The 22,844-nt window shown below is 39.3% G+C and overlaps 1 protein-coding gene across 1 annotated transcript in view; it reads right to left on the bottom strand.

Annotated features, from left to right (window-relative positions):
- Positions 1 to 327: 327 nt before the first annotated feature.
- LOC124599864 (U2 snRNP-associated SURP motif-containing protein) overlaps positions 328 to 22,844 on the bottom strand; it is a 158,761-nt gene continuing 136,244 nt past the window's right edge. Inside the window, exons 21-22 of the mRNA XM_047136113.1 lie at positions 22,129 to 22,200; positions 328 to 1,068 (exon numbers count right to left, since the gene is read on the bottom strand). Of these exons, the coding sequence (XP_046992069.1) occupies positions 774 to 1,068; positions 22,129 to 22,200 (367 nt within the window). The 3' untranslated portion in view covers positions 328 to 773. The remainder of the gene's footprint in view (positions 1,069 to 22,128; positions 22,201 to 22,844) is intronic.

Genomic DNA, 22,844 nt, shown 5'->3' on the forward strand with positions numbered 1-22,844 from the left:
TTGTCGTATACTACTTCACTCTCAGAAGTACGCATCCTGGATGAAGCTGAATGCCTTATATAAGATTAACAAAAATTAATGTAAAATCCTCTTGGAATCTTGTATAAGAGAAACAAGACTGACATCAATAAAACATCCAGAACTGCTTAAATAACTTAAACCTCATTAGAGAGAGAGAGAGGGAGGGAGGGAGGGAGGGAGAGAGAGAGAGAGAGAGAGAGAGAGAGAGAGAGAGAGAGAGAGAGAGAGAATTGCCACGATGATCTGTAACCCCAAACTATACAGATAAGAAAAATGAAGAGAAAGATTTTTTCAAATCTCCTGTAATATTGTGTAATTACAAAGAAACAATAAAAATCAATTACAACCACAAAATACATAATGTGGCAATGTCTTTTATGTAATTACAGTGACAGATACATGTAATAACTTGCTAATAAATACATCTCATCTCTCATTCATATTTACACTTCCATGCAGTCCACAAAAAAAACCTGCAGGATTCTCCTGCAAATATTTTATACAACTTTTTTTCTATTGGCAAAAGACACACACAGTCTTCTGACACTAAAAGTTCATAAATGACAGACTGGGACCATTTCCTCCAATAGTGGAATGCAGCAATAAGTGACCCATATCACAAGCTGCTATTACACAAAATTCATTAGTTGTCAAATATATATATACAGTGTCATTCCTTAGTATTTTCTTACTAAGGAAACTGAGCAATTGCCCAGCAATGACTGATGTCCTTCAAGAAGTGCAATTTAATTTTAATATTTGTGTTTGTGCTTGTGTTTCCGAGGAGGTGAAGAAGGCGATGTGGCACGATGTGAAGAAACTGGTGAACCAGAGCCACGTCGTTTACGAGGTGGCGTTGACGGAGATGAAGCTCTCCGTTTGCTGCTTCGGGGTGGAGAAGGGGGTGATGGTACTCGGTGCTTTGTGCGGCTGCTTGACGGTGAAGGAGGAGACGCAGGACGGCTTTTTTTGCTTGTTCCACTGTGGGGAGATCGTGAACGCCTCGAAGATTTTCGGCTACTGGAGGCAGGACTTCTACTTCGTGATCTGCAGATTTATAATTTTTTTAGCATATGGCGTAGTACAGCACATGAATTAATTACACATAAATAGTATACAAAACAAACATTAACTATGCATATAAAACATAGAGGTAATATGAAAAGAATAAAAGAATAGATATAAAAATACATAAAATACCCAGAACTACTGCCAAATCATTTCAGTAGCATGCAAGATTTTGGATTGGTCACCTGTTATGGCTGTCAACAGGCAATTTTCAACAATGTGGTTTACGGTTCGCCTAGCAGCTCCACAATAACAGTGCAACAAGCCATTTTCATCACCCATTTGGGAAGTCAGCACATCTACCACAATCTGTATTTTATTTAGTGTAGATCAAATAGGTACAAAGATGATGTGTAATAGAAATACTTGGGTAACATAAGAAATACTGAATTAAATTGAGGAAAGGAGACAATATAAAAATGCAGTAAATGAAGCAGGCAAAAGGGAATAAAAATTTTTCAAAAATTGGATCGACAGAAAGTCCAAATGGCTAAGCAGCAATGGCTAGAAGACAAATGTAAGGGTGTAGAAGCATATGTCACTAGGGGTGATATCACTGCGGGTAAGATAGATGCTGCCTACAGGAAAATTAAGAGACCTTTGGAGAAAAGAAAACTACCTGTATGAATGTCAAGAGCTCAGATGGATAACCAGTCCTAAGCAGAGAAAGCAGAAAGGTGGGAGGAGTATATAGAGGGTCTATACAAAGGAGATATACTTGAGGGCAATATTATGGAAATGGAAGAGGATGTAAGAGAAGATGAGATGGGAGATATGGTACTGCATGAAGAATTTAACACAGCACTGAAAGTTCTAAGTCAAAACAAGGCTCACAGAGTAGACAAGTACTGATAGCCTTGGAGAGCCAGCCATGGGCAAACTCTTCCATCTGGTGAGCAAGGTGTATGAGACAGGTGAATACCCTCAGACTTCAAGAATAATATAATAATAACAATTATAAAGAAAGTAGGTGTTGACAGGTTGAAAATTACTGACATGGATTCTTTACAGACAAATGGAGAAACTGGTAGAAACTGACTTTGGGGAAGATCAGTTTGGCTTCTGGGAAAATGAGGGAACACATGAGGCAATACTAAAAATCCTACGACCTGTTATAGAATATAGGTTAAGAAAAGGCAACCCAATGTTTCTAGCATTTGTAGACTTAGAGAAAGCTTTTGACAATGCTGACTGGAATATTCTCTTTCAAATTCTAAAGGTAGCAGGTGTAAAATACAGGGAGCAAAGGGCTATTTACAATTTGTACAGAAACCAAATGGGAGACAGGATTGTAGCCTATCCCTGATGTTATTCAATCTGTATACTGAGCAAGCAGTAAAGCAAACAAAAGAAAAAATTGGAATAGGAATTAAAGTCTACTGACAAGAAATAAAAACTTTGAGGTTTGCCGATGACATTTAAATTCTGTCAGAGACAGCGAAGGACTTGGAAAAGCACTTGAACAGAATGGTCAGTGTCTTGAAAGGAGGATATAAGATGAACATCAACAAAGGCAAAATGAGGATAATGGAATGTGGTTGAATTAAATCAGGTGATGCTGTGGGAATTAGATTCGGAAATGAGACATTTAAAGTAGTAAATGAGTTCTACTATTTGGGTTGGTTCAAATGGCTCTGAGCACTAAGGGACTTAACATCTGAGGTCATCAGTCCCCTAGAACTTAGAACAACTTAAACCTAACTAAGCTAAGGACATCACACACATCCATGCCCGAGGCAGGATTCGAACTTGCGACCGTAGCGGTCGCGCGGTTCCAGACTGTAGTGCCTAGAACCGCTCAGCCACCTCGGCAGCAAAATAGCTGATGATGGCCAAAGTAGAGATAATATAAAATGTAGACTGGCGATGGTAAGAAAAGCATTAGTAAAGAAGAGAAATTTGTTAACACTGAATATAGATTAGACAAGAAGAGAATAGAAGCTTTTGAAATGTGGTGCTACAGAAGAATACTGAAGATTTGCTGGTTAGATCACATAATTAATGAGGATGTACTGAAAAGAATTAGGGAGAAGAGGAATTTGTGGCACAACTTGACTAGAAGAACGGATCGGTTGGTGGGACACAGTCTGAGGCATCACGGGATCAACAATTTAAAACTGGACAGAAGTGTGGAGGGTAAAAATTGCAGAGGAAGGCCACGAGATGAATACAGTAAGCAGATTCAGAAGGATTTAGGTTGAAGTAATTACTCGGAAATAAAGAGGCTTACACAGGATAGAGCAGCATGCAGAGCTGCATCAAACCAGTCATTGGACTGAAAACGACGACAACAATAACAATAACAGATCAGATTTTACGAGACTTGTTGAATCTGGGCTATGTGGTGTAGGGATGCGAAAAGCCAACCACTTAAAACTGTTACCAATATATTAGTTCTGAGTAACTGGTATTTGGACACTAAGTAAAAAAATGCAATATCAATTAACCACAGCAGTTGTGCTAAAATTTTTGGTTTCTAAATAAATGAGCAACAAACACGTCTCATAAGATTTGGTGCAGCATTTCTGAGACAATACAGTATTGTTACCATGTGGTGTGGCCTATTAGATGGTATGCGTGTGTGTGCAGTGTGCAAGACTTGCCCCCACCTGGTTTACATGGTAGTTTCTTAGTGTTGTCATCCGACATGGATTGTATTACAGAATGGCACCATCCCTAGACTGGTAATATTTTATGCTCCATTTGCTTTAAAAGATTAAAAATGGGAAGAGCCACAATAAACTTGTGGAATGATATAAAGAGAAAAGTTATAACTTACAATTAATTCACAGTTTATGACAAAAATAAGAAAGTAACAGATCTACTGTCTGTGTGTATGTAATACACTTCATCTGCTTGTAGACCTTGAAAATGGACAAATTAATATGAAAACAGAGTTCTTCAATCTCAGTTTTCAGCCTTCAGCAGTGACTATTCATAATGCCCAAACAGTGGTATGATCATCAATTACAACATGATATTTGACCAGATTTTCAAAAAATGAGAATCACCAGGAGATTATTGGTGATTTTTTGCAGTATTAAACTGGTTATTCAAAAATCATCACTTTTTGTGAAAGGCAGCGAATGGTGGACGGAATAAGTTGTAGAATTTTAGAACATGTTTTTTTTGCTCGCGTTTCATGTCATTTCTGGAAACCCAGAATCTACTCTTTACGAATCAACATGGATTCCAGAAACAGCGATCGTGTGAGACCCAACTCGCTTTATTTGTTCATGAGACCAGAAAATATTAGATACAGGCTCCCAAGTAGATGCCATTTTCCTTGACTTCTGGAAGGCGTTCGATACAGTTTCGCACTGTCGCCTAATAAACAAAGTAAGAGCCTACGGAATATCAGACCAACTGTGTGGCTGGATTGAAGAGTTTTTAACAAACAGAACACAGCATGTTGTTCTCAATGGAGAGACGCCTACAGATGTTAAAGTAACCTCTGGCGTGCCACAGGGGAGTGTTATGGGACCATTGCTTTTCACAATATATATAAATGACCTAGTAGATAGTGTCTGAAGTTCCATGCGGCTTCTCGCGGATGATGCTGTAGTATACAGAGAAGTTGCAGCATTAGAAAATTGCAGCGAAATGCAGGAAGATCTGCAGCGGATAGGATCTTGGTGCAGGGAGCAGCAACTAACCCTTAACATAGACAAATGTAAGGTATTGCGAATACATAGACAGAAGGACCCTTTATTGTATGATTATATATCTGGGAGTATGCGTGCAGAACGATTTGAAGTGGAATGATCACATAAAATTAATTGTTGGTAAGGCGGGTGCCAGGTTGAGATTCATTTGAAGAGTCTTTAGAAAATGTAGTCCATCAACAAAGGAGGTGGCTAACAAAACACTCGTTCAACCTATACCCGAGTATTGCTCATCAGTGTGGGATCCATACCACGTCGGGTTGACGGAGGAGTTAGAGAAAATCCAGAGAAGAGCGGCGCGTTTCGTCACAGGGTTGTTTGGTAAGCTTGATAGCATTACGGAGATGTTTAGCAAACTCAAGTGGCAGACTCTGCAAGAGAGGCGCTCTGCATCTCAGTGTAGCTTGCTGTCCAGGTTTCGAGAGGGTACGTTTCTGGATGAGGTATTGAATATATTGCTTCCCCCTACTTATACCTCCGGAGGATATCACGAATGTAAAATTAGAGAGATTCGAGTGCGCACGGAGGCTTTCCGGCAGTCGTTCTTCCCGCGAACCATACGCAACTGGAACAGGAAAGGGAGGTAATGACAGAGGCACGTAAAGTGCCCTCCGCCATACACCATTGGGTGGCTTGCGGAGTATAATGTAGATGTAGGTAAGTTTTCTTTTATATGGATAAGTTTCCTTTTATTTGCTTACTCTATTTAATATTTTGACTTTTATGCATCTTGAAACTGAGAGTTTCAAAATTTTCAATCTTCGTTCGATTTCTACGTTTACTACAGGAATTAATACAAATAAAACACCAAAAATCGATTATTTCAGAAACTGGTTATTTTAAGCGGTTTTAACGTAAGGTTAAACTGGAATTTAAAAAGCTGATATAACCAAAAACTGGTTGTTTCAGTGATAGCCTGCATCCCCAGAGTGGTGGTGAGGCCAAGGCTGTGGGCAAGGGTGAGGCGAGGAATACTATGAAAGGCAGGGGAGGGTCAAGGGGAGGGTCTGCCTGGTCAAGTCCTCTTTCCAGTGGCCAACTAGGCTGAATCCAGTTTCATCCAAAACTGTTTCACTCTTGAAGGGTTTATGTCTGCAGTCTGATTCTGTCACTCAGGGAGGCCTTGATGGATTCGTACAGGATGGTTATTCTTGAGCTTTTTGAGCCCTCTAATGAGTGATTTATCTCATCACCAATGAGGAACACCTATATTGCTTACTAAGACGTTGCCTTTATTGTGCCTGTAATAGGGCACACAGTCTGATTTAGGTGGACATTGGTACGACTAGTGCGAGTACTATTGACCCCAACTGGAGCACAACAGGCCACTACTGCATAGATTACAGCTGCAGCTTAAATCTGTAACATGGCACCTGAAGATTTCCATCAAATGGCACGAAGTTTCTGCAAGGTGTTGTTGTGAGTTCTAAGTTTGGGACTTCACTCTTTGTGGCACTGCGTTGCAATCTTCAACAGCAAAACCACACTCCACTAACTTTCAGGTCCTTCGTCAAAATGTCCTCAGTAGTCTCTATATCTTTAGAACTTTCTCCCAGGACCCAATTTTCAGCATATTCAAACTTCTGAGAGATGGTTTTGGGTGTATCAGCTATGTATAGGCTGGATAACAGGGGGGCCAAAACAGATCCCTATAGGACATCGTTGTTCAACTTCATTTTATGGCTCAATCTACTACCCATAATCACTTGGACACATCTATTAGAAAGCATGGCACTGGTCAAGTTGATGGTAGTTTTGCAGGGGATATCTTTCATGAACCTGAGGAGGAGGAGATAACTGTTTAACATCCCATCAACAACAAGGCATTAGAGACGGCGCACAGCTCGGATTAGGGAAAGATGGGGAATGATATCATCTGTGCCCTTTCAAAGAAATCATCCTGGCATTTGCCTGAAGTAATTTAGGGAAATCATGGAAAACCTAAGTCAGGATGGCAAGCTGTGGGTTGAACAGCCGTCCTTCCGAACGCGAGTCCAGTGTGTTAACCACAGCGCCATCTCGCTCGGTTTTCGTAAGCTTTAATATCATGCCATCTCACAACCATATTGTATATTGCTGTAACGTCAATAAATACAGCAGATGTGTTTGCCAGCCTGCTTCTCCGAATGTTGTTAATGAGAGAACTAGATCCAGGCAGCACTGACAAGGTCGAAATCCTGCCCGTTTAGTTGGGATATGTGTAAGTAACTCAGGGCTAATCCTGTTATACAGTAATCATTCCAAATGTTTGTGAATTTTGCTGAGCAGTGCAACTGGTTTATAATTTTGTGGGGAATCATTTGTTTTTCCTTGCTTTTATATGGTGATCATCTCAGCTCTCTTGAATTGATGGGGTAACACTGCCTGTCCACAAGAGATTGGTGAGAAACCTGGAAAGCCACTTTCTTGTATGGTTACAAAATGTATGAGATATTCATGTAATTCAAATTTACTCTTCCACATATAAATACAACCTAATTTGAGAAACTACGTGAAACACAAAATGTGACTTTTGTGTGTTACCTACAGACTACATAATTTTTTCCTTTAAGGGATGACATCCTGTATTAATCTCACATTAAGTTACAAACACTAAATGGAATGAAATTATTATTAAAAAATGGGGAAAACTATTAAAACTAACAATGGTGTTATAAACAAGGGATATGTTATCCCTGTAATGAAAGAACAGATTTATGTGCCCATATGTTGAATTTCAAATTCATTCAAATCAGACAGAGAGATATCTTGATGATATATTAATGAACCATGGAACTTCTGATGGGGGGCAGCGGCCTTTTCAGTTGTTGCAGGGCAACAATCTGGATGATTGACTGATCTGGTCTTGTAACATCAACCAAAACAGCCTTGCTGTGCTGGTACTGCAAATGGCTGAAATCAAGGGGAAACTAGGGCTGTAAGTTTTCCCAAGAACATGCGCTCTACTGTATAGCTAAATCATGATGGCCTCCCCTTGGGTAAAATAGTTCCCCATTCGGACCTCTAGGTGGGGACTACTCAGGAGGATGTTGTCATCAGGAGAAACAAAACTGGCATTCTACAGATTGGAGCTTGGAATATTAGATCCCTTACTTGGGTGTGTAGGTAAGAAAATTTTAAACGGGAATTGGACAGGTTGAAGTTACATAAAGTGGGAAATAGTGAAGTTCGGTGGCAGGAGGAAAACAACTTCCTGTCAAGTGAATACAGGGTTATAAATACAAAATCAAATAGGAGTAATGCAGCAGTGGGTTTAATAATGAGTAACAAAATAAGAATGCAGGTAAGCTACTAAAAACAGCACAGTGAACGCATTATCGTAGCCAAGATAAGACACGAAGCCCACACCTACCACAGTAATCAATCGTAACAACTGGTTTAATTATCATGAAAGAAGGTCATACTTGTGGAAGAGAATTGGAGACACTAAAAGGTTTCAGATTGATTATGTACTGTTAGACAGAGATTTAGGAACCAGATTTTAAATCCTAAGAAATTTCCAGGGCAGATGCAGACTCTGACGACAATTTATTGGTTATGAACTGCAGATTAAAACTGAAGAAATAGGAAAAAGGTAGGAAACTAAGGAGATGGGATTGGATGAGTTGAAAGAACCAGAGGTGGTTGAGTTCTTTAAGGGTAGCACTACACGGCAACTGGCTAGAACAGGGGAAAGGAATACAGAAGACAAACGGGTAGCTTTAAGAGAAGAAGTAGTGAAGGCAGCTTAAGATCAAATAGGTAAAAAGACAAGGCATAGTAGAAAGCCTTGGATAACACAAGATATACTGTCTTTAACAGATGAAAGGAGAAAATACAAAAAATTAGACTGACAAGAAGCACAAAACTGCTATGCAGGAATGGCTACAGGACAAATGTAAGGATTTAGAAGCATATATCACTACTAGGGAAAATATAGATACTGCCTAGAGGAAAATTAAAGAGGCCTTTGGGAAAAAGAGAAGCAGCTGTATAAATGTCAAGAGCTCAGATGGTAAATCAGTCCTAAACAAAGACGGGAAAGCTGGAAGGTGGAAGGAGTATATAGAGGGTCTATTCAAGGGAGATGAACTTGAAAGCAATATTATAGAAAGGGAAGTGGACATTGATGAAGGCAAGATGGAAGATATGATACTGTGAGAAGAATCTGACAAAGCTCTGAAAGATCTAAGTTGAAACAAGGCCCCAGGAGTAGATGATATTCTATCAGAACCTGGGAGAGCTAGCCATGACAAAACTCTTCCATCTGGCGTGTGAGATATACAAGACAGTTGAAATACCCTCAGCCTTGAAGAAGAATGTAGTAATTTTAAATTCAAAGAAAGCATTTGCTGACAGGTATGAAAAATCACCAACCAATCAGTTTAATAAATCATCAATGCAAACTACTAACATGAATTCTTTACAGAAGAATGGAAAAACTGGTAGAAGCAGACCTCGAAGAAGATCAGTTTGGATACCGGAGAAATGTAGGAACATACAAAACAATACTGACCCTACGACTTATCTTAGAAGATAGGTTAAGGTAAAGCAAATTTACATTTATAGCTTTTGTGGACTTTTTAGAGAAAGCGTTTCACAATGCTGGCTGGAATACTCTCTTTGAAATTCTGAAGGTGGCAGAGGTAAAATATAGGGAGTGAGATGCTATTTACAACTTGTAGAGAAACCACACGACAGTTATAAGGGTCAAGGGGTGTCAAAAGGAGGCAGTGGTTGAAAAGGGAGTAGACAGGGTTGTAGCCTATCACCAATATTATTCAATATATACATTGAACAAGCAGTAAAGGAAACCAAAGAAAAATTTGGATTAGGAATTAAGGAGAAGAAATAAAAACTTTTAATGTTGCTGATGACATTGTAATTCTGTCAGAGACCACAAAGGACTTAGAAGAGCGGTCTAACAGAACGGACAGTGTCTTGAGGAGGATGTAAGATGAATGTCAACAAAAGCAAAACGAGGAGAATAGAACGTAGTCAAATTAAATCAGTTGATGCTAAGGACATTAGATTAAGAAATGAGACACTTAAAGTAGTAGATGAGTTTTACTATTTGGGCAGCAAAATAACTGACGATGGCCAAAGTAGGACATAAAATGCAGACTGGCAATGACAAGAAAAGCATTTCTGAAGAAGAGAAATTTGTTAATACTAAATATAGACATAAGTGTCAGAAAGTCTTTTCTGAAAGTATTTGTCTAGAATGTAGCCATGTTTGGAAGTGAAACATGGATGAAAAACAGTTTAGATAAAAAGAGTAGAAGCTTTCAAAATGTGGTGCTATGGAATAATGCTTAGGATTAGATGGGCCGATAACGTATAACTAATGAGGTGGTACTGAACAGAACTGGGGAGACAAGGAATTTGTGGCACAACAAACGACAAGGGATCGGTTGATGGGGCACTTTCTGAGACATCAAGGGATCACCAACTTGGTATTGGAGGGAAGTGCAGGTGAAAAAATCATAGCTTAAGACCAAGGGATGAATACAGTAAGCAGATTCAGAAAGATGTAGGATGCAGTAGTTATTCAGAGACAAAGAAGCTTGCACAAGATACAGTGGCATGGAGAGCTGCTTCAAACCAGTCTTCAGACTGAAGGCCACAACAACATATTTATTTTAGTCCATACTTAATGAACAGACAGAAATCTATTCATGTGACTATGAGTGCTGTACTCACTCACAAATAGAAATCAGGAAGATAAAGCTAGAGAAATGTCAAAGTGTCACCATTCCATTTCTCTCTCTGTTACTTCATCACCAGTGTTACTTCATCATCAGAAGTCAGCTAACAATATTTTGTTTCACATGAAAAAAATTGGATGTATTACAGGTTTCACATGATGGTCCAATTAACTCTGGCATGGTATAAGGGATCAATATATTTTACTAAGCTAAGGCAGCCAGGAGACAATAAATTGTTTGATTCTGAGACTCATAATATCAGATAAACTATATGAGCACAATGTGCCATATGGTGCTGTCAAAGTAACAGTTATGCGTGATTTAAGTGAAGTGTTTGATAATGGTGAAGTCAGTCTTCACCAGGAAGTGTACATGTAGGTATATTCAATTCGTATCGAAGAACAGAAATTTAAAAGACTGGAAACTTTTTGTAATACATGTTATCAGATGGTGAAACAGATAGTTTGAAGCTGTATCCTATTTGGAAAGTTGCTTGCATGGTTCTTCAAGTAGTCCAGTTTATAGATCTATTTGAGAGCTCAACATACTTAACATTACACATAGTGTATCCTAAACTAGACAATCTGCAAATAAATTTTTTAGTCATATGTGAAGGACAGTATTCAGAATCAAGAGAAAGAAAATTGCATGTTCTAACTACATTATAACTAGACAGATGCAAATGTGTGTTTGGCAAGTCAGCTAATTCTGCAAAAAGCAAACATGCTATGCTTAGAAGCAAGGGTCCAAGCTGTATTGGGGTTTGAGGCTTTCACTCAGATATTTTATCCAAGAAATGTAATTTAAATAATAATCACAAAGAAGCTCCTCAAGTTGTAACACTTCTTATGTTTATCAGATGTAACACGGCATGCAATGCCTTGTTTCCATGCAAATTTTAAGGAACTTGTTAAGATGAAGCTAAAAGAAAATGACAAAAGTTGATACGATAAATGCAGCGCTCTCTCACTTTTATATTCCTGTGTTTTACATTTTCCTGCCATTTACACATTTTTTTCCAGGATCCAGTCAAATTTCATCTGTTCAAAATGCACTGAAAACCTCGATTTTATGTTTCTGAAATTTTTGTATTTCCCACATCACGCCTGGCACCTCAACTTTGAAAAACTGAGTAAAAGGAACCTTTTGATTTTTGTACAGGTTCCGTAAGTGTACTCTCTTTAAAATGCGTCGTTCAAACTGTGTATAATTCACTAAGATTGGGAGACACTAAGCCTCCAAGCTGAAATACTGAACAAATACTTGACAAGTGAATTTAATCAAATGTTATTTTTGTGTATTGTTATCAGCTGAACAAAACACTACTGTAAATCATTGTAAGATAATGAAACACATTTTAGGCCTATTTTACCAAAACACAACTTTCTTCTTAGTGTACAAAATTTGTATACCTGCAGAAAGATGATCTACTTGTCAGCTGTGCCGTAACATCCCTCTTTACATGTGTACCACTTCAGGACGCCTTGATACTGTTGGCAGATCATTTCAAGCCCAAGATAGTAAAATTATTTGAACATGTGCTCACCACAACGTATTTCAAATATGATGGGGTAGCCATGGGTTCACCACTTGCTCCAGGGATTGCCAACGTCTATATGGGGCACTTTGAGGAGTTGGCGCTAGAAACGGCATGGCTTAAACCTAGACACTTCTTCCATTACGTTGATGACACATTCATTGTGTAGGAACATGGAAGAGAAATGCTGAATGAATTCCATGAAAGCCTGAACAGCATTCACAAAAACATACAGTTCACAATGGAGTTAGAAGAAGATGGATGTTTTCCATTTTTGGTTATCCTTGTAAGGAGAAAAGCAGACGGCACGCTAGGACATGCAGTATACAGAAAGAAGACCCACATGGACCTATATCTCCATGCTTCCAACTCCCATCACCCAGTGCAGCGGCACACCATTCTAACGAAACCGGTTCACAGAGCAAGAGCCATCTGTGATGAAGAGCTGTAGCCCCTTAAGGGTGTGTTTTGTCAGAATGGTTACAGTGAAGCTCACATCAGACATGCATTGAGGAAGAAAAAGAATGACACAGCCATCTACAAAGAAGAGGAAAAGAAACTCGCCTTTATCCCCTATCCCCAACATTGGTCCCCTGTCAGCCAAAATTGTGTGAATAATGGGGAAAAACAACATCAAAGCAATTTTTCGACCACCTCCAAAAACGAAAGAGTTACTGTGCTCGGTGAAGGACAGATTGCAACTACAAGTTCCAGGTATATATAGTATACAGTGCGAGTGTGGGCTCCAGTACATTAGTCAAACACAACGCTGCATCTCGAAACGCTGCCAGGAACACATTAGATGCATACGGCTGGGGCACAAGGACAAATCGGCATTGGCAGAACACAGCCTCAATGAGGGACACACCTTCCAATTTGAAGAAACGAAAATGCTTTGCCAAGCCAGTGGCTTCTGGGAGAGCATCATCAAGGAATCAGTCGAAATAAGATTACATCACAATCTCGTCAAAAGGGACGAGGGCTACCATTTAAGTTCGGCGTGGGACCCTACACTAGCAGCTATACACCAGGACCATGCTCAGCTGCTAACGCTCCGCGATTATAATTTAGACTAACGCGGCAGGTGGGTGGCGTCGCTCGGCCCTGCGCTCCCCCCCCCCCCCCAACCCCACTCCATCGCTGGTAGGAGGGGAGGGGGACGGCCGCCGCACACCATTGACCAGCTATATATAGAGGATGACTGCGGTCCATCGACACTTCGCCAGAAAATGATAAGAATGACACTCATCGAAACGTCGTGGATTTTCGACGCAGCTACCCGGATGGAAGCCCGAGAAGATTCCATCAGCAGTATACACCAGGAAAGCCTACATTCACATAACCTCCTTTGTTTCTTGTATCATTTTCTTGTTAATCTTCATGTGATACAGTATTTTTATCATTCTGTTACCAGATATTTCTGGCCAACACAGAGAAAAGAAAAAAAATCTTTTACTATGGAGGTGGTCTGGATTTTGGAGAAAGTGGATTCCTTCCATGGAACACGAGTAGAACTTGCATGCGAATTTCAACGTTCAATATCAAGGCTGAATTCTAATACAGAAAACAAAGAAAATATCATATCTAGTGCTACAGAAAGTGGACCAACTACCAAAAAAAAAAAAACAAAAGTATGTGGGCTACTTGAAATGCAATAATTTGGAGGAAATGAAAAAATAGTGGTTTCAGACATCAAGGGCAGCAGATATTCCAGTTGTTGACATGCTTTTAAGGAAGAAAGCACTTAAAGTGGCCAACATTCTTGACATTGAGAATTTCTTCAACTTCTATGCCTGGATTGACAGGTTTAGAAAAAGGTGTAATGTCTCTTACAGAACTGTCTGTGATGAATCAAATGATGTAGACAGTGATACTGTGCATCAGTAAATAAATGGAAAATTAAAAGCTTTAACTCAAAAATATGAAGCCAAAAAAATATTTAACACTGACAGAAGTTGACTTTTTTTTAATGTGCTGCCAAAGAAAACTTTGTGATTCGAAGTGATAAACGCCATGGTTGCAAACACAGTAACAGTGATGTTTGCAGCTAATGCTGATGTGTCTGGGAAGCTCCAGTCCTGTGTGATAGGGAAATAAAAAAAAAAAAAAAAAAAAAACTTGTTGTTTTATGAATATTTGTTCACTTCCAACTTTGTACTATGCCAACCAAAAAGCTTGGGTGACCTCAGATCCTTTTAGAAAGCAGTTAACTGCGCTTGATGTGAAAATGGGAGCTCAAAATAGAAAAATACTTCTTTTTGTTGATCACTGACCTCCACAACCTGCTGATATGAACTTATCAAATGTGCAGTTAGAATTTTTCGCAGCTAATAGCACAAGCAAACTGCAACCCATGGATTTGGACTTACACACTCCTTCAAATCATTTTATAGGAAGAACCTTAGTCAAAGAGTTTTGTCCAAGATAGATCTCAATCTAGAAGGATTTCAGTGCTGAAAGCACTTCATTTTATTGCTAAGTCATGGAAGGTTTTGAAGGCTTATACAATGAAGAAAAGCTTTTTAAAAGCAGGATATGAGGTGTTGGCTGTCAAACAAAAAGGAGGAGGAGGAGGAGAAGAAGGCTTGCTTCCTGCTGTACAGGATACATTGCAGCCAAAGTGCGCTTTTAATGAATTTCTGCAGGTAGATGACAATGCTACAACTGCAGACAACAGAACTGTAGAAAAACTTCCAGGTAATTCCAGACTAAGGATAAGAAGACGGTGTGCTCAGGCAACTGCAGCAGTGGAGGTGCCACAAAGATACAGGGTAACAATTATTGAACTATATGAAATAAAAATTGTCATAACTTCTGAACAGTTTGCGTTAGGATATTAGAACTGCACGGTTGACTGCGGGGCATCATGGGAATTAGTATGCACAGTATGGTTCAGTTTAGCGATGAAGCCCACTAGGGTGGGTTCATCAATGAGCAAAATTGGTGCATTTGGGGGACTGAGGATCCGCATTTCGCTACCAAGAAGTCTCTTCACTCTCACTCTCAACAGGTGACTGTGTGGTGTGAAATGTACAGTCACCGAATTATCGGTGTGATACCTTGATGACACGGTGACTACCGAACACCATGTGAAGATTTTGGAAGATGATTCCATTCCCATTATCCAGAATGACCCTGATTTTGACAAGATGTGGTGCATGCTAGACAGAACTTGACCTTATCGAAGGAGGAGAGTGTTTGATGTCCTGGAGGAGCACTTTGCAGACCACATTCTAGCTCTGGGGTATCCACAGGCCACTCGTATGGGCCTCTATTGCTCACCATATTCTCCAGATCTGAACAAATTGCAACTCCTTTTTGTGGGGCTATATTAAAGACAAGGTGTAAAGCAGTAACCCCAAACCATTGATGAGCTGAAAACAACCATTCACGAGGTCATCGACAGCATCAATGTGCCGACATGGCCATAGCCTAAATTCGAATATCCGTAATGACATTTACACATTGAATAAATTGTGCACATGCCGTAGTTTGCAACTAATTTCAATTTTTTTTCATACAATTCAATAATTGCACCCTGTATTTTTCTTCTATTGAAGGTGTGAAAATAATCTCAACACTCTATGAACTGTAGAAACAGATTGACTGCATACCAAATTATTTGAAAATCTATTATTGACTTCTTTGGTTGAGAATAATAACTGTTACAACTGTCTTTTTTTTTTAATTGTAAATACTGCGTTGTTATTAAAATCTGAATAACATTTCTATTATGGAGAGCTCCATTTTCCAAATTATAAAATATAAGCACAACACAAGAATCAGACCAAAGGAAGGCTATCCCACAATGTTGTAATTGCCATTGGATAAGCAGAATCAGAAAGCAGAGCAATAGCAGCAGTTGCTTTTCACTGGAGATTTGAGGTAAGTACTAGAAACAAGACCTTGCACATTATTATAAATCAATAAGCATTGTGAAACCTCTGCTTGGCTTTTCCAGAGCATTTCTACCTCTGAATATGATAACCCCTCCCGTTTCCCTGTTTACGCCACCAACCTTCTGATCCACTGAAAAATGTAAAAGAGAGATAATACTGTGTCTTACTGCCATTTGGACAGGGCATTAGCATGAGATGTTTGCCGAACATCATTTGGATTTATTATGGACACTGACAGCAGATATTGCAGTACAATACTGTTGTTACTGATGGAGGAGGAATAATCTTGCATCGCGCATGAAATGCAAACATATATTTTTAAAAATGAGTTGCAAAACACCAGTTTTCTTTTATTCTTCAAATAGGTTGATGACATAGCAGTAGTTAATGAAGCAGTTGCCAATTGCATGATGTCACCTAAACTAGCAACAGGGAGTAATAAGTTCCAAAAAAACAGATGCTACATTTTCAGGTTCCTATGTATCAGTTTTAGCCATTAAGAAGATGCAGTAGGAATAGCCTAGGAAAGAAATCTGAGAAAATCACTGTGCCACTTAGCATTTCAGTCTAGTGAGTCAACAGCTTCTGCTCATGTAACTATCCTATATCCCAACAGAAACCTTAATGACCAATTCAGACACTGTTGCTCGCCATCAGTACTGCGACTGGCTATTGCAGTCAGTGCATAGTGGAGAGGTTGATCCTGAAATGCTCCTTTTTTTATATATAAAACATGGCTGCATTTATCAGGGACATAAACTCAAAGAACAATCAATGGTGAAGGTCTAAAAATCCTCATCAGTTACGTCAAAAGTCTCTGCAATATGTGAAAATAGGAGTTTGGTGTTCCACAATGGCAACACAAATTATTGGACTTGTCTTTCCCCACCAAAAATTGACTTCTGATAGGTATGTGAACAATATCTTCCAACTTCTACTTTTCTTTCTCCAGAAAGCTAATGTGAACAGCTACAATTATTTCACGCAGGACAATGCCACAGGTCACAACAGAAATGCAATGAGGTGTTCTTGGTGATAGGAACCAACCAAATATTAACAACAGTATCTGAATTGGAGAAGGGAGAGAAGGAAACATAGTGGGTGAATATGGATTGGGGGAGAGAAATGAAAGAGGAAGCCGTCTGGTAGAATTTTGCACAGAGCATAACTTAATCATAGCTAACACTTGGTTCAAGAATCATAAAAGAAGGTTGTATACATGGAAGAATCCTGGAGATACTAGAAGGTATCAGATAGATTATATAATGGTAAGACAGAGATTTAGGAACCAGATTTTAAACTGTAAGATTTTTCCAGGGGCAGATGTGGACTCTGACCACAATCTATTGGTTATGAACTGTAGATTAAAACTGAAGAAACTGCAAAAAGGTGGGAATTTAAGGAGATGGGACCTGGATAAACTGACTAAACCAGAGGTTGTACAGAGTTTCAGAGAGAGCATAAGGGAACAATTGACAGGAATGGGGAAAGAAATACAGTAGAAGAAGAATGGGTAGCTCTGAGGGATGAAGTAGTGAAGGCAGCAGAGGATCAAGTAGGTAAAAAGACGAGGGCTAGTAAAAATCCTTGAGTAACATAAGAAATATTGAATTTAATTGATGAAAGGAGAACATATAAAAATGCAGTAAATGAAACAGGCAAAAAGGAATACAAACGTCTCAAAAATGAGATCAACAGGAAGTGTAAAATGGCTAAGCAGGGATGGCTAGAGGACAAATGTAAGGATGTAGAGGCTTATCTCACTAGGGGTAAGATAGATACTGCCTATAGGAAAATTAAAGAGACCTTTGGAGAAAAGAGAGCCACTTGTATTAATATCAAGGGCTCAGAGGGAAACCCAGTTCTAAGCAAAGAAGGGAAAGCAGAAAGGTGGAAGAACTATATAGAGGGTCTATACAAGGGCGATGTACTTGAGGACAATATTATGGAAATGGAAGAGGATGTAGATGATGATGAAATGGGAGATACGATACTGCGTGAAGAGTTTGACAGAGCACTGAAATACCTGAGTCGAAACAAGGCCCCGGGAGTAGACAACATTCCATTAGAACTACTCACGGCCTTGGGAGAGCCAGTCCTGACAAAACTCTACCATCTGGTGAGCAAGATGTATGAGACAGGCGAAGTACCCTCAGACTTCAAGAAGAATATAATAATTCCAATCCCAAAGAAAGCAGGTGTTGACAGATGTAAAAATTACCGAACTATCAGTTTAATAAGTCACAGCTGCAAAATACTAACGCGAATTCTTTACAGACGAATGGAAAATCTGGTAGAAGCCGTCCTCGGCGAAGATCAGTTTGGATTCCGCAGAAATGTTGGAACACGTGAGGCAATACTGATCCTACGACTTACCTTAGAAGCTCGATTAAGGAAAGGCAAACCTACATTTCTGGCATTTGTAGACTTAGAAAAAGCTTTTGACAATGTTGAATGGAATACTCTCTTTCAAATTCTGAAGGTGGCGGGGGTAAAATACAGGGAGCGAAAAGCTGTTTACAATTTGTACAGAAACCAGATGGCAGTTATAAGAGTCGAGGGGCATGAAAGGGAAGCAGCAGTTGGGAAGGGAGTGAGACAGGGTTGTAGCCTGTCCCCGACGTTATTCAATCTGTATATTGAGCAAGCAGTAAAGGAAACAAAAGAACAATTCGGAGTAGGTATTAAAGTCCATGGAGAAGAAATAAAAACGTTGAGGTTCACCGATGACATTGTAATTCTGTCAGAGACAGCAAAGGACTTGGAAGAGCTCTTGAATGGAATGGACAGTGTCTTGAAAGGAGGATATACAAGATGAACATCAACAAGCGCAAAATGAGGATAATGGAATGCAGTCGAATTAAGTCAGGTGATGCTGAGGGAATTAGATTAGGAAATGAGACACTTAAAGTAGTAAAGGAGGTTTGCTATTTGGGGAGCAAAAGAACTGATGATGGTCGAAGTAGAGAGAATATAAAATGTAGACTGGCAATGGCAAGGAAAGTGTTTCTGAAGACGAGAAATTTGTTAACATCGGGTATAGATTTAAGTGTGAGGAAGTAGTTTCTGGAAGTATTTGTATGGAGTGTAGCCATGTATGGAAGTGAAACATGGGCGATAAATAGTTTGGACAAGAAGAGAATAGAAGCTTTCGAAATGTGGTGCTACAGAAGAATGCTGAAGATTTGATGGTTAGATCACATAACTAATGAGGAGGTATTGAATAGAATTGGGGAGAAGAGGAGTTTGTGGCACAACTTGACAAGAAGAAGGGACCGGTTGGTAGAACATGTTCTGAGGCATCAAGGGATCACAAATTTACCATTGGAGGGCAGCGTGGAGGGTAAAAATCGTAGAGGAAGACCAAGAGATGAATACACTAAGCAGATTCAGGAGGATGTGGGTTGCAGTAAGTACTGGGAGATGAAGAAGCTTGCACAGGATAGAGTAGCATGGAGAGCTGCATCAAACCAGTCTCAGGACTGAAGACAACAACAACAACATCTGAATTGATAAGCCTATGTACTTTTGTTACTTTATATGTTGTTGTTATTGCTGTTGTTGTGGTCTTCAGATCAAAGACTGGTTTATGCAGCCCTCCATATTGCTCTATCCTGTGCAAGCTACTTCAAACTACATCCTTCCGAACCTGCTCACTGTATTCATCTCTTTGTCTCCCTCTACAATTTTTACCCTCTACACTTCCCTCCAACACTGAATTGGTGATCCCTTGATGCCTCAGAACATGTCCTGCCTACCGATCCCTTCTTCTAGTCAAGTTGTGCCACAAATTCCTCTTCTTCCCAATTCTATTCAGTACTTCCTCATTAGTTACATGATTTACCCATCTAATCTTCAGCATTCTTCTGTAGCACCACATTTCAAAAGCTTCTGTTCTCTTCTTGTCTAAACTGTTTATCATCCTCGATACAAATACTTTCAGAAAAGACTTCCTAACACTTAAATCTATACTCGATGTTAACAAATTTCTGTACTTCAGAAACGCTTTCCTTGCCATTGTCAGTCTACATTTTATATCCTCTCTACTTCGACCACCATCAGTTATTTTGCTCCCCAAATAGTAAAAATGTGACTGATTTCTGAATCTAGTTCCCCCAGCGTCACCCGATTTAATTCGACGACATTCCATTATCCTCATTTTGCTATTGTTGATGTTCATCTTATATCCTCCTTTCAAGACACTTTCCATTCCGTTCAGCTGCTCTTCCTGATCCTTTTTTGTCTCTGACAGAATTAAAATGTCGTTGGCAAACCTCAAAGTTTACATTTCTCCTCCATAGATTTTAATTCCTACTCCTAATTTTTCTTTTGTTTGCTTTACTGATTGCTCAATATACAGATTGAATAACATCGGGGATAGGCTACAACCCTGTCTCACTCCCCTCTCAACCACTGCTTCCCTTTTGTGCCTCTCAACTGTTGTAACTGCCATCTGGTTTCTGTACTAATTGTAAATAGCCTTTTGCTCGCTTTGTTTTACACCTGACGCCTTCAGAATCTGAAAGAGAGTATTCCAGTCAACATTGTCAAACACTTTTTCTAAGTCTACAAAGACTAGAAACGTAGGTTTGCCATTCCTTATCTTTTAAGATAAGTCGTAGGGTCAGTATTGCTTCATGTGTTCCAAAATTTCTACAGAATCCAAACTTATCTTCCCCAAGGTTGGCTTCTACCAGTTTTTCCATTCATTACTAAAGAATTCATGTTAGTATTTTGCAACCATGACTTATTAAACTGATAGTTTGGTAATTTTCACACCTGTCAACACCTGCTTTCTTTGGGATTGGAATTATATTCTTAAAGTCTGAAGGTATTTTGCCTGTCTGTCATGGTTGGCTCTCCCATGACTATCAATAGTTCTAATAAAATGTTGTCTATTCCCGGGGCCTTGTTTCGACTTAGGTCTCTCAGCGCTCTGTCAAATTCTTCATGCAGTATCATACCTCCCAATTCACCGTCATCTATATCCTCTTCCATTTCCATAATATTGCCCTCAAGTTAATTGCCCTTGTATAGATCCTCCATATACTCCTTCCACCTTTCTGCTTTCCCTTCTTTTCTTAGGACTGGTTTTCCATCTGAGCTCCTGATATCCGTACAGATTGTTCTCTTTCCTGCAAAGGTCATTTTCCTGTAGGCGGTATCTGTATTACCCCTAGTGATACATGCTTCTACATCCTTACATTTGTCCTCCCTCTACCATCCCTGCTTAGCCATTTGGACTTCCTGTTTATCTCTATATATCAGATATAATATATAAGTTTATAATACATCAGTTTCAATTTATGCACAGCTCTGTGAGTAAACACAATTCTGAAGTGCTACATGGTGCCACGATTTTCTTTGCCTTCTTTCCAAAGCCATTACTGACTAAAACCAATAATCCACCTGCCACACTGATTGAATCATGGCACACAGTGTGTGATGGTGCAACCTCCCTACAGGAGCATTGCTTCCCATGCAATGACTGACACTCTGCTTGTGTTGTACATGGAACACCCTGTATTTTTTTCCATGGAGTTGTGTTGATTCAGATTAACTTAAAGGTGGAACACTTTTGTTGGTTGGCTGATTTATTTGGGGGAAGGCACCAAACAATGAGGTCATCGGTCCCATTGGATTAGTAAAGGATGGGGAAGGAAGTCGGTTGTGTCCTTTCAAAGGAACCATCCAGCATTTGCCTGAAGTGATTTAGGGAAATCACGGAAAATCTAAATCAGGGTGGTCAGACATTGGTTTGAACCATTGTCCTCCCCAATGTGAGTACAGTGTGCTAACCACTGCACCACCTCACTTGGTGGAACACTATTTTTTAGAATGTTCGAGTTGTTTATTACAGTGAAGGAAGGGAAATTAAAGGGTAATGAGCAGTAGGCAACAAGTTTACATGAAATAGAGCAGAAATTTGAATTAAGCAAGCAGGAGCCGTCCCAGTGTTTCAGAGAAACTATGGGAAGCCAGATCTGGAATGCTGCAGGAATATCTGAACATCACTTTCCCCATGCACCTGCTCACTTGGTGATGATGTTATTGATGAACAAAATTTCATATGCAGAAGGGAAGTCACATGTTATTAGGATGCTGCTGATACAGCTCAAACAGGTGCAGGGATTTTTTTAATACTAAATATGAACAATACAAGAAAGAAATAAACATGTACCATGTTATGAAGATATTTCAGCTTTCCAGATATTAGTAATTATTGAGATTGTACTTGTAGGAATTCTCACCTGTAGCGTTTTGTAGCAACTGGACTATCAGAAGAACTTCGAGATCTTTTTGATTTGGACCTCGAACTTGAACTGTGAGAGATTGAAAGAAAGCTGTAAGTATATGGAGTGTAAAGCCCAAAATTATTCTTAATTAACACCAGCAAATTCCATATTAAGTCATCTAACAAGCATTCTAATCATAATGTTATGTCAGCTTTTATTATTTTGCAGTTATTATTGTTTCAGAATGGTGAAAAGTATTAATTTCATCATATTATTTATTATTCCTTAATAGCAACATTAGGTATTAGTACCTTCTTAGTGTATAAATTCTTCTTCTTTAAGTAAATAAAAAATGCCAGATGTGTTTTGCTTCTTACTATAATCAAACAATGTGGTCAGAAACAGTCTGGAACATTTGTAAGGGTGTTGAGGGATAGGTTGTGTTGTGAAATGATTGTTAAGAAAACAATATGATATGTTGTCATTTTCAAGTTAACCAGCACTGAAGTCAGCCAGCCAATCAGGCCCTTGTGTGCACAAATTCAAGCACCCCGTCAGAAACAGTGTTGGCAGACAAGTCCTTCGTTGGGCATGGGATGGTAGAAATGATCAAACCCGAGCCAAAGGCATAGTAATCTTGTATGCTATTATCTACACTACGTGAACAACTGACACTAACTGTATCTGGTGGGCTGCTTGAATCTGCAAGCACAATGGCCTGATTGGCTAGC

Source organism: Schistocerca americana, chromosome 1 (genome assembly GCF_021461395.2).
Source record: "Schistocerca americana isolate TAMUIC-IGC-003095 chromosome 1, iqSchAmer2.1, whole genome shotgun sequence".
Taxonomy (NCBI): Eukaryota; Metazoa; Arthropoda; class Insecta; order Orthoptera; family Acrididae; genus Schistocerca; species Schistocerca americana.